Genomic DNA, 15029 nt, shown 5'->3' on the forward strand with positions numbered 1-15029 from the left:
TGTTCTGTACTTGCGCCATCCAATACTGTAGCTACTAGCCATGTGTGGCTATTGTGTATTATATTTTTTTCTTTTACTTCTTGCTACTGAGCACTACATATGTGGCTAGTGTGACTGAGGAACTGACTTCCAAATTTTATTTTAGTTCATTTAAATACAGCCACATGTGGCAAGCAGCTACCACACTGGATGTGCAGGACTAGATGCTGACACATAGGATAAAGTCTTCCACAGTTTGAGAGGAACTACTCGTCAATGATGGGAAACAATATACACACATGTTAACGAAGCCGAGTTATCATATCCTTAGCCCTCTGTGAAAGACTCATGAAGTGCCCATGTCTGGTTTATACTTTCTGGAATTAGGGGATCTAATCTTAAGGGATCTAAATTATTTCAAGGAGGAAAGTTAGCAGGCTAAAGGTCTTTTTTATAGGATTTATTTGTCTGAATAACACCTTTCCTTACAGAGCCAGACCAAAACGGTCACAGGCACCATGAACAAATATGAGAATGCCAATGGGTGAGGAAATAGGAAATAGGAAGCTTTCTACTTGGATCATAGCAACACCTGAACTGAGGTGGTCGGGGGGAAAAGGTCTCCACTGCTGAGGTATGTGGAGGCAGGTGGGCAGGAGTGAAAGCTTAGGGTATGGGGACATGCAGACGGGGGCTTCTCTCCTTACTCTAGCATTACTAGCTACGAGACTGTGACCGGTTAGCACTCTAAGACAGTGATTTCCAGAACCATGATCTGAACAAAATTATCCAGCCAAGTGTTGACACATGTGCCACTATACAGGGGTTTTGTGATCAAATGTGTCTAAAAATTACCAGATTAAACAGATTTAAACAGGTTTCTTCACTGAAGGACTTCTCAAAGCTCTTTACTATCCTGTGCCTCTTGGCAGGGTGGGGACTGGTGGTAGAGAAGGACGTAAGATATAAAAAGCAGAATTTCCCAAACATTTCTGGCCCCCAAACCTCCTCCCTCCTCCCCCATCCCCTGCCTTTCTAACCGAGCACCTTGGGAGGCGTTCTTTAGAACACAGTAACTGGGAAAGCTGGCTCTAAGAACCTCAGCTTCTCAGCCTTGTACCAGGGGTACTAATCTCTCTCAGGTTTGCTGAGAGCTCTCACTGAGGTAACACATGCTGAAGACTAACAGAAACTGACACAGAGTAGGCCCAGGGTAACCGTCAGGTATTCTTCCTTATCCATACATCACGCAACTCTTCAACTGCTTTCTGAAGTAACAACTTAGGTGTACATGGCTATCATTGCAATATTATTTTTGACCTTGGAAGCTGAAAATAACTGTGAACACACTCATTCCTGGGAAACAGGCAGGAACCCAGAGGTTTCTTAGTTTTTGCTCAGTCTCCCCCAGAATCTTGGTACCTCCACCAGGTGGAACAACGTGGGCAATTAAAGGATTTTTGGAATCTAGTATAATGGAATCTGGATTCACTTTTCCCCCCTCTCTGCCAGAAGAGAAATATTGGTTGGATGTGAGAAAGAGTATGGGTATTAATGGTTAAGAGTATAAGCTCTCAAACCCTACTGCCTATGTTCAAATCATTTTCTCTTCCATTTTGTGGCTGTGACCTGAGGATGTTGTTTAAACCATTTATGTATGCCTCAATTTACTAACTGTCAAGTGGGGATAATAGCACCTATGTCTCATAGTGCTGACATGAGAATAAAATGAGTTAATGTTTGTAAGGCACTCAGACAAGCATCTGACACAGAGTTCATGCTCACTAAATCTTAGGGTTATTAGATCTGCCTAGAGAAGCCATCGGTTAGTCCATAAGACTGGCAAAGCTGTCAAAAGGTCTGACTTATTTGCTTTCTGTGGTTGTTTTTTAGAGTATTTATCTCCTTGATTAACAGTTATTAAATATCACAATGAGACACATTTACTCAGTTCCAGGTCCTATAGGAGCTATAAGAGTCAGACTTAGTGAAGGCAGAGACTAAATTCATACCTCTCATTCTCCTTTCTACTCTAAAATCCTGTGATTTCAGGCTTCTCTAGACCCTTTGAAGTATGACAAAAGATCCCCAAAAGGCTGAATTCCAATTTTTAGCATAGTAAAGCTCACACAAGTGGAGGTATGATCCCAGCATGAGATCCCCAGCTGCACTAGGCTGGGTGCTTAAGAAGGACCCCAGCCCCAGAAGTTAGAGCTTTAATCTGCATAGGGTGGCCTGATACTAAGGGCAAACAAGCTTAAGACCATCTGCTTCGTTAAAAAGGCAGTGATAAGCAGGCCACGGACGGTAAAATCTTCTCCTTTCATAGAAAACCAGCTGGCAGCAAGAGGCAGGTAAAGAACAAACTTGCCTTGGCAATCATCTACTGTGGGTTAGACAAGTGGCTCTTTGAAAAACGCCTATATTCTGGCCCAGTGAACAATGGCTAGGTGTTATCCAAAATTGGGTCAGTTCAAGGGGAAAAAACAACTCATTGTCTATTCTAAAGGCAACTTATACTCACAACTATATGGTCAACTAATCTTCGATAGAGCAGGAAAGAATATCCAATGGAAAAAAGACAGTCTCTTTAAAAAATGGTGTTGGGAAAACCGGACCACTTTCTTACACCACACACAAAAATAAATTCAAAATGGATGAAAGACCTAAATGTGAGGCAGGAAACCATCAAAATCCTAGACGAGAACACAGGCAGAAACTTCTGACTTTGGTTGTAGCAACTTCTTACTAGACACATTGCCAGGGGCAAGGGAAACAAAAGCAAAAATGAACTTTTGGGACTTCATCAAGATAAAAAGCTTCTGTACAGTGAAGGAAACAATCAACACAACTAAAAGGCAGCCTATGGAATGAGAGAAGGTATTTGCAAATGACATATCTGAAAAAGGGTTAGTATCCAAAAATATAGTCTATAAAGAACTTATCATATTCAACACCCAAAAAATAATCTAGTTAAGAAATGGGCAGAAGACATGAATAGACACTTTTCCAAAGAAGACATCCAGATGGCTAACAGACACATGAAAAGATGCTCAACATCACTCATCATCAGAGAAATAAAAATCAAAACCACAATGAGATACCACCTCGCACCTGTCAGAATGGCTAAAATTAACACAAGAAACAGGTGTTGGCGAGGATGCTGAGAAAGTGGAACCCTCTTACGACATTGGTGGGAATGCAAACTGGTGTAGCCACTCTGGAGAACAGTATGGAGGTTCCTCAAAAAGTTAAAAATAGAACTATCTTATGATCCAGCAATTGCACTACCAGGTTATTTACCCAAAAGATACAATGGTCAAACGGTAGCCTGTGCTCATGGGCTGAATGGTTTCATTCCCGACTCACCACTATCTGTCACCAGGGTCCCCTCTGTGACGTACTTGCTCTCCGACACCCTACTCTACTTTACATCTCTTCCTCATTCCCCAGACATCCCTAACATCAATACCCTCTCTTGACTTTCAAGTGATGATCTTCTGTTCAATAAGGAAACAGAAGAATCAGAGAAGAGCTTCCTCATACTTCCACTACAAACTACCTGCTTCTACCCTCAAATCAACAACTGACCTTAACACCTGCCTTCCTATTTCAGTGGATGCCATGCCTTCTCCTCCTTCCCCCACCATGACCATCTACTAAACAGGACTCCTACAATCAATGGCTCTTTTTTAGCAAACAAAAACAACCCTTCCTTTACCTCCACATTCCCCTTTAACTACCATTTCTCTGCTCTCCTTTAAACAAAATTTCTTCCAAGACTTGCCACGCTCATGATCTCCACTTCCTCTTCTTCCTTGAAGCCCTCAGGGATTTTGTCCCTACCAATCTCCATGGGAACCCTTTTGACACAGTGAGATGGAGCCTACTGACTTCTCCCTTGCCACTCCTTGGCCAGTTCTCTGTACTAGTCTTTTCTCAATAGCCAACCACTTCCTCTTTCCTGAAACACATCTTTCACTAAGTCTCTGGGACACCATTCTCTTGGTTCTCCTATTTCAGTGGTCACTCTTTCTAAATCTTTTTGGCTAATTCCCTCTCATTTCATAAATTCTGAATTGTGGAGTTTCCTATGGCTTGGTCCTCAGTCCTCCCCCTTCTTCTCCATCTACACTTGCTCTTCCCAAGGTGATCTCATGCAGTTTTGATATTGATAATCCCTAACTTTAGATCTCCATCCCCAATCTCTCATCCAGACAGCACATTTGTAAATGCAACGACTTACCCTGTATCTTTACCTGGATCCAATTTAACATGTCCCAAACTGCACCGGTGAATCCCCCTGCACCTCTTCCACAAGCCTTCCCATCTGTCAACTTCCCTGTCCCAGCTTCTCAGGGGAAAATCTTAACACAGTCCTTCAGTACCCTTTCCTTTCACCAATACTCCAGCTCTGCTCCTGTCCTCACATAGTTTTGTTCAATATAGCAATCTGATCCTTTCCCAATGAAGGTTTGTCTCTCTGGCTTCCCGTCCTACTCAGAATAAAACCCAATGTGCTTACTGTGGCCTACCAGCTCTGTGTTATTTGACCCTCGGTATGTCTTGACCTCATCTTCTACTACCCCCCCCACCCCTGTTCACCCCATTCCAGACAACTGGCCTCTGCTGTTTCTGGAACGTGCTAAGTACACTCTTGTCTTAGGGCCTTTGTACTTGTTTTTCCCTGTGCCCAGAATGCTCTTTCCCCAGGAATTCAAATGGCTTGCTCATTCACTTCTTTAAATCTCTGCTCAAAAATCAAAACTCCTACAAGGGGCCTTTTTCAACTGCCCCAACATAAACAGCACCAATACTCAAGCCCGCCAGCCATTCTCCTTCTCCTTTGCCTTTAGTACCGCCTGCTACACTGTGTACTTTCAAAACCTGGCTTCCTCCACAGACTGTAAGACTCGCAAGAGCAGAGACTTTATTCACTGCTGTATCCCTTGTATGTAAAATAGTATCTATCACATAGTAGATACTCTAATATTGGTTGAATGCATGGAAAGACCTAGAAGTGACAGCCTCCTATGGAGTGGAGGGTCACTTTTCCTGAGCATCAGGAAGATTCCATCCTGGGATGGGGCCTGGGTGTGGCCTTGTCCACACGTATCATTTGCCGCTATGACTTACATTATATATGGTCTTTCAACTTTCCTTGTCAGTTCTTTACAATTTATCTTTACTTCTTTCAATCAGGTTAATCAACACCAGGACATTATCTTTAGGAATATATGCTTTCAACTAAATGGGTCAGTTTGTTAAGAAGTCTGCTGAAGACACTAAAATATTGAAACAAGAGTGCAACTCTAAAAGGTTAGGGGTGGAGCATTCTAAGAAACTATAACACGATGAAAAATTAACAAGATTTCAAATTAGGAGGTAGACGGTGTTAACTGATAAGAACCTTCTCACACTTGAGGTTATATAATTTTAATATGAAGGGATTCCCTTGTTGGATGTTTAACCTCTACTGTTTTTGATGAATGAGAACATAAATAACCACAAAGAATATATATTTTACCTCTCCCAAAGAGAAATAGTGACGTGGAATCTGGGAATCAGGATAAATATTCTCTAGGTACCAAGAGAAAGGTTTGCATTGTAGTTTGTGTCTCAGACCAAGTCTTGATGATATATCTCCATAATCTACCTTTGTAACACCTGTTGAAAGAAATTGACTCTGAATTATTCGTGTTCTATTAGGTAACACTTTCTATTTAAATATTGCATTTAATAAACCAGGCAAATGGGAAAAGTTGTACCATTTTGGTGATGTGTGACTACACAAGTGATATGCCATGAATCCATTGTGCAAATAAAAACCAAGGAAATATATTTATATGTGTTTTATTCTTTCAAAGAAAAATTAAATTTTTTTATTACAGATTTTGTCAGAGAGCGAGCGAGTGAGCGAGAGAACAGGTAAGCACAAGCAGAGGGAGAAGCAGGCTCCCCACTGAGCAGGGAGCCCGATGTGGGGCTCAATCCCAGGACGCTGGGATCATGACCTGAGCCACCCAGGAGCCCCGGAAAATTAAATTTATGTGAGAATGAAATACAACGCTAGCAATATTACACACAAATGCAAGTTTTCATAGGATCAGAAAAGTTTCACATATGTGAAGGCAAAAACAAGAATCAAGATCTCTTTTGCCCAAATATTAAGCACAGCAACTGTTTCCAGTCAGTTTCTCTCACACAAGTCACTGGTGTGTGAACTGCGACTTGACGGTATTGTGGTAATGAAAAACGAGGCTGGAATGCTAACAATGTCAGGAAGACTTATAGCTGATGGAACAAATGTTCCCACAAAACCCTGAATGGCAGAGAAGTTCCTGGACTGAAATCCCTTGAGGCCTGCTACAGTGCTCTGCACTGGCCCCAAAGGACTCGAATTTTCATATGAACGTTACACATTACAATTAGGTTAAAAATACAACAGAACACTGGTAACACCTGGGCTGACAGTAATGTCTGCAATACTGGCCCGGACAACTTATTGTTAATAACATAGCAGCACAGTGCAAAGCACTCTGTACAGTGTGTGTGATTTCATTTCTTCCTTACGACAACCCTGTGAAGTTGGTGCTTTGCCTCTTCTCAAAGCTCTTTACCCCCTTCTCACCTCTTCTCAGACGCATTAGATCAGGGCCAAGAAAGTTCTAGTCTTGTATTTCTAATGCAAAATGCTAACCTGGAGAAATAATATAGAAGAAATTCTTGAACTCATCCATCCACACTTCTGCAAGTCGTCTGTTATTTTTATTGATAATCTGTCCTGTGCCTCCTGGAAACGTGTAAGGTGTGGCTTTCCGAAACACATGTCCAACATGTGAGCAGGTGACAATCTCCAAAGTTCCTCCACATTGCCAAATCTGAAAACAATAGCAAAGAAGACCATATTAAGACCCTGATGGTTTAAAAAAAACAACTGTTCCCACCTATGGATGTTCATAGTTAAAATTTCACAGAATCATGACCATACATACAGTGGAGCTCCTGCTATATGATCACAAAACCGGCACTTCCTCAGAAGCATACTTTTCTGTAATTTTTGGTTCTGATCAAACCAGAAGTTGAAGGTTAAATTCAGCAAAGATAGGTTAAAGGCTAAATGCAGAAAAGATAGGAGGTCTGGAACAGTATTTTTCTTAACTACAGGCCAGGACTCATAAAAAGATCCTAAGTTCAAATTTGAATTAAGTTTAAATTTTAATTGTTTTTAAAGGTTTTATTTATTTGAGAGTGAGAGCACGAGCTGGGGGAAGGGCAGAGGGAGAGGGAGAAGCAGACTCTATGCTGAGCATCAGGAAGCCCAACATGCGGCTCGATCCCAGGACCCTGGAATCATGACCTGAGCCGAAGGCAGACACACTTAAGCGACTGAGCCACCCAAGGGCCCCAAAGTTTAATTTTAAATTCAAGTTTAATTTTGTGCGTAGTATATGCATGGTTCATAGTCAAAAAACTTTTGGCATGGAGCATTCAGCCAGAGTCCTATCTGTTCCTCCTTTTCCAAACTTGTCATAGACTGTACATTAAACAGAGCCTAGAAATCTCAACTGGATCTCTCATGAGTTATTCACTGGGACAGTGACAGCATACTCTGTCATCTTCATAAGACTAAATACCAAAAAAAAGGGTAAAAGAGGGATCGTCAACTTCGGGTTCACATTCTTAGTTTAATAAAATCCTTCTGCTCCTTTCAAAATGAATTTTTCTGTGAGTTAAAAATCTGTTATTTACAATTAAAACAGATTTTGAGAAGTTTTGATTTTGTTAAATATTCAGTGTCTCTACTTTAAAGTTCTCCCAGGATCACAAAGTGATACAGCTGGATAGGATTTCCAAGATGAGCTAGAGTCCAAACCTCTCCTTTTATAAGAGAGCAAAGTGATCCACTAGGAACAAAGTGAGCTGGTTTAGATTACAATGCAGTTCAATGTGGTTTCCACTATAAGCTATCTGTCTCAGGTTGATTACTTTCAGAAATACGCAGTGTCACTTAACATGTTGATTTTAGTGAATGTGAAATGCTTAAGAGTTTTTTATATAAGGTTGATTGGGTTAAATTAAGTTAGAGCAATTCCAGAATTCTTTTGCCTTTTTCTATTAAAAAATGTAAAGCCAGTAAAGTGACCAGGTTTTATATAAGAGAGAATAATTTTCACAACAGAAGGACAAAGCATATTACAGAAAGTGAAATTATGTTTTTGGCAGTTGAGTACCATAGTAGCATATAGAAACTACATATTGTTTTTTATTTTTAGAGCTTGAATTACTTCCTTGAAAATAACAGAAATTCAAAACAACTAGGGAGTCTTGTGTAAGTTTTAGAGTTTAACTATAAGATCACTGATTTATTTGCTTAAAATATAGTTTATGAGGAACCCTTAATAGTAACATGAAATTTTTTATGAACTGAGGTTCTGAAGTCTGACGAAACTCATACTAAATTCAATTTTTATTCAGAGATACAGAATATGAATAATTAAAGCATATCTATATTTAAGGTTAAATAAAAGATTATTTTTTTCAAAAGGAACTTACCCTGAAGGAAATTTCTAGGTTTTCTCCTCCCCAAATATCCATTCCAGCATCATATGTTCCAATTTCCTGAAAGTAATCTCTGTCTATTGAAAAAAGGCCTCCTGCCATTGTAGGTGTTCTGAAATTCAATCATAATACTATACTGTTAATTCTAAGAATTTAAAATTTACAATCAGTTTTTGTTTTTAAAAGTAGTTTCATTAACTGTTCATAACTAGAGAATAAATGCTTATCCTCACATTCTTCAGAAACTTTTACAGGGACCTAAGGATTTTCTGTGTTTTTCTGTTACGCTATTTGGTCTTCAGACATGCCGACTGTTGGGCCTACCACCCTCTGTCACAGCTTGTGCCCCGAGAGCCTTCTCTGCCCCGTCCCAAGGCCTCTTCTGTTTTCACTCCCTTTCTTGGTCCTCAGGTCCTGACTAAGCTTCCATCTGAAACTCCTTAAATGGAAGCTAGTTGTCATAATTCTCTCCATCTGACTGGGTATCTTCCCGTAATTCCTGGCAACTATACTGACTATATTAATTGACTAATTATACTGACTATATAACAAACTAGATTCATGTTAGAAACTCTAACATACCAGGTTCTAAAGTCAGGCAAATATTGCAAAGAGGTAGATTACATAGGATGAAAACAATGAGGTCCTTTTCCTATACCTAACAGAAACCTTTCAGGAAAGGAGAGGAAGTAGAGAATACACTCAGTCACTCTTAAAGGGACTGTCAGCCTGAGCAAGAATGGTACGTTCTCTGCAGAAGAGGGGCCCAATTCATCAGAACATGGCCAGGGATGTAGAGTGGGTGCAAAGAGGTGGAATTAAGCAGAGAAATGATAATGAAGGAGGACTGAAATAAATGAATACCAGTCAATCATTTGATTTCCATGAAGGATGAATATGGAGAAAAATGGTCTCCAACTAGAAGAAAATAATTAAGTTCCAGGGACAGAGGAGACTATGGTGATCACATTTTAGGATGAACTGTCACCTCTGATCCCATGCCCTAAGAACACATGGATTCCATGCTTTTGGAGGGTGGCACATTTGCCTTTCCTGTACAGTCGTTTCCAAATAAAAGTTAGGACGTACTTTGATTTTAGAAGAGAAAAAAAATGGAAGTCTACTATGTTAGAAGTCAGAGGAAACAGGCCAACACCCAGAATGACCATTTAGTACCAGGGTTTCTTGACCCAGGTTTTGAGAAATCTCTACATTTCCTAGAATTGTATGCTCAATCCTCTGTTTGCACATGTGCGTTTTCCCCCTATTAGAGAAGACTCCTAGCTTTTATCAGATTTTTCAAGGAAGCCCACCGTCTACGAAATGTTTAGGAACTGATTTAGATGGTTATTTGAACTGTCAGCAGAAGAGTGGAAAAGTACCTTTGCTATAGGAAAGGACTCAGCATAGAATTAATGAAATTCTCCTCAGCTTTGCCAGAATGGGACCGAGTGCAAGGGAAAGCAGGCCTGAGAAGCCCGGGAGGGGAGAAAGCTGAGGCTGCCCCAACAAATCCCCAGATGGCGCTGAGACTCATGGTCTCAATTTCAAGGTTCTGAACAGCATCAAGATTCTTATCCCTTTCTGAAAAAAAATCTATAGATGACCAAGTATAAAACAGAGGAAAAATCAGAATGTGTTCACGGAAATCTTTTTTTATACTTCTGTCAATTCTGGTTATTTTTATATCTGAGACAAGCTTTTCTAACCTCATCAGTCAGTAGCTACCATCCAGATGGTACAAGTCTGAATTTACAAGCTTGTATTTTGGTGCTACGACCCACTTTTAGGTAATATTTTCACATTACACTTACACTTACAATTAATTAAGGGAGAGTTGAATTTAAAGTTAAATATTATTATCCTTAACAACTAAAAGCATAAATCTGACAGATTTGCAAAATGTTGTTCATATAGGAATGAAAGAACATATGCATGTTACCATCACTTTTCAGGTGCACTAGATTTATGTAAATGAAAAATCCCAATTTTATTAATGGATCAGAAGAGAAAACCCCCTTTAAAATAATAATATATGTGTGGCTCTTAACTACATATATGGTACACAAATACCTCATGTCTCTCAAATTACACTTAGAATCCTTTTGATATAATTCCCAAAGCTCCACTGTTCCCTGTCGATAACATTTTAGGGAAAATGTCTGACAAAGTAGTTACCTGACTGGAAGAGTCCGATCACCTTTCCTTCGGTCCATCTCTCTTTGGGGAACTGGATACCAGCGGAAATTGAGCTTCCAGTTGAAGCCACCATAGGTCATATCAGAGCCTGCCATGTACTCAAAAGTATCATCACTGATCACATCAATGATAGGACAGACCACTGTTTTCCTAAAATTATAAAAGCAAATGAAAAAATAAAAAATATTCACTTTCCTTTTCGAGGCATAGCATAACAACTATATTATAACTATATGCTAACTGCTTTTAAAATAAAAATACATTCTATAATGTTAAAAGCAATGGTGGAAAAATTTCCTGCTATATCCTAAGTTAGCATAGTTTTTTTTTTAAAGATTTATTTATTTGAGAGAGAGAGGGAGAGAGACCACGGGAGAGGGACCACAGGAGAGGGAGAGAGAGCCTTAAGCAGACTCTGAGCTGAGCACGATGCCAGGCTCATTCTCACAGCCCAAGCTGAACCCAACAGTCGGATGCTTAACTGACTGGGACACCCAGGCGCCGTTAAGTTAGAATAATTATTTATCACACTCGCAACTGTTGATAACCTTCCATCCCTTTTTCATTCATACTTTTACGTATGTGCCACACGTAAAAACACTCCAAATATTTCTAGCTTTCAAAAATAATACTTTTAAATTACACATTTAATCATTCTAAGGTAATAGTTTTCTTAATAAACTCTTGGATATCTGTATTCCTTACAGTTTTTTGCTACTAAAACTATGAGCACTGGGTGTTATACACAACTAATGAATCGTTGAATACTACATCAAAAGCTAATGATGTGCTATATGCTAACTGAACATAATAAAAAAAATAAAAATTTTATTCAAAAAAATAAAAAGTAACATACTAAGTGAAAATGTTCACATAACCAGTATTTTGCTTTTAAGATAGGAATGGGTTTACTGCATTAATGGAAAGAACTTTTTCTGTAACACTAATCTTTACCACTTTCCATATACATATGTATAAGTATGTATTTCTCCCTGCAGCTTCTTTATAATGCTACCAACTTTGGACGCTATTTTCTTGCATTTTTTGCCAATATGATAAATAGTATCTTACAATTTAAAAAATTTTATTTTCTAGTTATTAGAAAGGATATTTTCCAGGGCGCCTGGGTGGCTCAGTCAGTCCTTAAGTGTCTGCCTGCAGGGTGTGATCCCAGGGTCCTAGGATCCAGCCCCGCGTGGGGACCCCTGCTCGGCGGGAAGCCTGCTTCTCCCTCTTCCACTCCCCCTGCTTGTGTTCCCTCTCTCGCTTGTCTGTCAAATAAATAAAATCTTTAAAAAAAAGAAAAAAGGATATTTTCCCTGCAGGTTTCTATTTGTTCATACAAATTATGTGATTCACCCAGATATTTAAAAATTTTTTCAATTGGGGGGGCACCTGCGTGGCTCAGTCAGTTAAGCATCTGCCTTTGGCTCAGGTCATGATCCCAGAGTCCTGGGATCGAGTCCCACATCGGGCTCCTTGCTCAGCAGAGAGCTTGCTTCTCCCTCTCCCTGCCGCTCTGCCTACTTGTGCTCTCTGTCAAATAAATAAATAGAATCTTAAAAAAATTTTTTTTTCAACTGGTATTGTGATATTTTTTATAAACCTGAAAAAACTTCCACATGACCATAGCTCCTTCCTAGGAAAGGTGCACTGCTTACAGCGCCTGGCAGCCACACTCTAGAGTATGTAACATCCGCACCATCCCCATCTTTCTTGTCTTATTTAAGAAATCTTTCCCTACTCCAAAATCATAAAGACAGTCTCCTATGCTGTCTTAAAAAGAATTATATTTTCGCTTTTCATATTTAAGTCTTTAATCCTTATGGAATTGATTTTGATATGATATACAGTAAGTGTCCAACTTCATTTATTTTCCTTATAGATAACCAATTATTCCAGCACTACTTGATGGTCTTTTCTTCCTCTGCTGTAATTATCAATGCCTTCTCTGTCGTAAGTCAAGTTTCCATATAAACATGGGATGGTTTCTAGCATTACTGTTTCACTAGTCTATTTGTGAATTCCTGCATCAATAGGTCACTGCCACAATTAAGATAGCCTCACAATAAATCTTGGTATCTGGTAGTGCCAGCCCTGTTGTACATGACTCTTCTTCAAGGGTATCTTAGCTATTTTTTTTAAAAAATATGCATTTCTACATAACAGAATCAGCCAGTTCCTCCAAGAACATTCTGTTGAGATTCCAACTGGAAATGCACTGAATTTATAGATCAATGTGGGGAGAACTGTTATTTTTACTTTTCTGTCCATGAATATTATCCTCCTCTCTCCTTAGATTATCTTCTAGTAAATTTCAAAAGTGTTCTATTTTATACATTTTTTAAAATATTATTTATTTGAGAGAGCCTGTGAGCACAGGGGTGGGAGGGCAGAGGGAGAGGGACAAGCAGACTCCCCACTGAGCATAGAGCCCGATGCGGGGATCAATCCCCAGACTCTGAGATCATGACCTGAGCCAAAGTCAGACACCCAACCGACTTAGCCACCCAGGCGCCCCATGCATATTTTGTTAAAATTATAGCTTTTGATTTCCACTGCTATTATAAATGGGATCATTTCTTTTTTTCTTTTTAATTATATTTTCTAACTATTCCTTGCTGGTGTGGAGAAGGCTTTTCTATAGAGACCTTATATCTGGCAACACTGCTAAATTATTATCTCTACTGTTTTGTGTAAGATTTTTTTTTTCCATTAAGAACACATCATCTGCAATTGACAGCACTTTTTTTCCTTTCTAACCCTTATACCCTTTATTTCTTGTGTTACTGTAAAACTTAAGGCTTCTAATAATACTAACAGTAGTAATTCAGGGCATCATAAGGATGTTCTATATCTTTTAGAAAATATTTTGGGGGGGCTAGGTAGCTTAATCAGTAGCTTAAGCGTTTGACTCCTGATTTCAGCTCAGGTCGTGATCTCAGGATTATGAGATCAAGCCCTGTATCAGGCGCCATGCATGGAGCCTGCTTAAGATTCTCTCTCCCTCTCACCTGCATGTACTCTTTCTCTCTCTCAAAAAAAAAAAAAAAATCAACCTTTCTCTATTTATATGATGTTTGCTAGCTAAGGCTTTTTTATTTTTATTTTTTAAGATTTTATTTATTTGACAGAGACACAGCGAGAGAGGGAACACAAGCAGGGGGAGTGGGAGAGGGAGAAGCAGGCTCCCCGTGGAGCAGGGAGCCTGATGAGGGGCTCAATCCCAGGACCCTGGGACCATGACCCGAGCTGAAGGCAGATGCTAAGTCTTTTTTTTTTTTTTTAAAGATTTTATTTATTTATTCGAGAGAGAGAGAATGAGAGATAGAGAGCACGAGAAGGAAGAGGGTCAGAGGGAGAAGCAGGCTCCTCGCTGAGCAGGGAGCCCGATGCGGGACTTGATCCCCAGACTCCAGGATCATGACCTGAGCCGAAGGCAGTCGCTTAACCAACTGAGCCACCCAGGTGCCCGATGCTAAGTCTTTTTTAAAAAGACATCCTTATTCAGATTAGTAAATTTCCATTCTGTAATAGTTTACTAAGTACTTTTTTTTAATTTTATGATGTTATGTTAATCACCATACATTACATCATTAGTTTTTGATGTAGTGTTCCATGATTCATTGTTTGCGTATAACACTGAGTACTTTTAATCATAAATGGATGTTCATTTTAATCATAAGTGAACATGTTTTTTACCTATTGAAGTGATGACTGATTTTTAATGATGGGGTTTTAATCATAGTTTTAGAAATGTTAATGAGGATATATTATGTGAACAGGTGTTACATTATTAAACTAAAGCAATTAGTCATTATGTTCTTTTACATATTTTTCACATAAAAATAAAAATATACTGGGGCACCTGGGTGGCTTCAGTCAGTTAAGCGTCTGCCTTCGGCTCAGGTCATGATCCAGAGTCCCGGGATCGAGCCCCGCATCGGGCATCGGGCACTGAGCCCCCTGCTCAGCCGGGAGTCTGCTTCTCCCTCTCCTGCTGCTTCCCACACTAGTGCTCACGTTTGTTCTTTTGCTTGCTCTCTCTCACCCTCTCTCTCAAATAAATACATAAAATCTTAAAATATATATACATACAATATGTAAAAAATATATATATTATATACTTATTGTTTCCCCCCAGTGGACTCAATTTTCTGGTATTATGAGATTTTTTGTGTTAGTGTTCATGAGTGGGTTTGGGTAATTTTCCATGTATTTCTTTTCTGGCTTTGATATCAAAGTTATATTAGTCTCATAAAGAGCTGATTTGGCTTCCCTCCTTTTCT

The 15029-nt window shown here is 39.4% G+C and overlaps 1 protein-coding gene across 4 annotated transcripts in view; it reads right to left on the reverse strand.

Moving 5' to 3' along the window:
- GALNT1 (polypeptide N-acetylgalactosaminyltransferase 1) overlaps nt 1-15029 on the reverse strand; it is a 132188-nt gene that overhangs the window by 9665 nt on the left and 107494 nt on the right. For all 4 annotated transcript variants that reach the window (XM_073898309.1, XM_073898310.1, XM_025886453.2 and 1 more), the window contains 4 exons: nt 10720-10890; nt 8536-8653; nt 6680-6860; nt 5507-5646 (listed from right to left, as the gene is read on the reverse strand). In XM_073898309.1, coding sequence (XP_073754410.1) covers nt 5507-5646; nt 6680-6860; nt 8536-8653; nt 10720-10890 — 610 coding nt within the window. The remainder of the gene's footprint in view (nt 1-5506; nt 5647-6679; nt 6861-8535; nt 8654-10719; nt 10891-15029) is intronic.

Source organism: Callorhinus ursinus, unplaced genomic scaffold (assembly GCF_003265705.2).
Source record: "Callorhinus ursinus isolate GAN/ISIS: 27379988/994484 unplaced genomic scaffold, GSC_fseal_2.0 scaffold11, whole genome shotgun sequence".
Taxonomy (NCBI): Eukaryota; Metazoa; Chordata; class Mammalia; order Carnivora; family Otariidae; genus Callorhinus; species Callorhinus ursinus.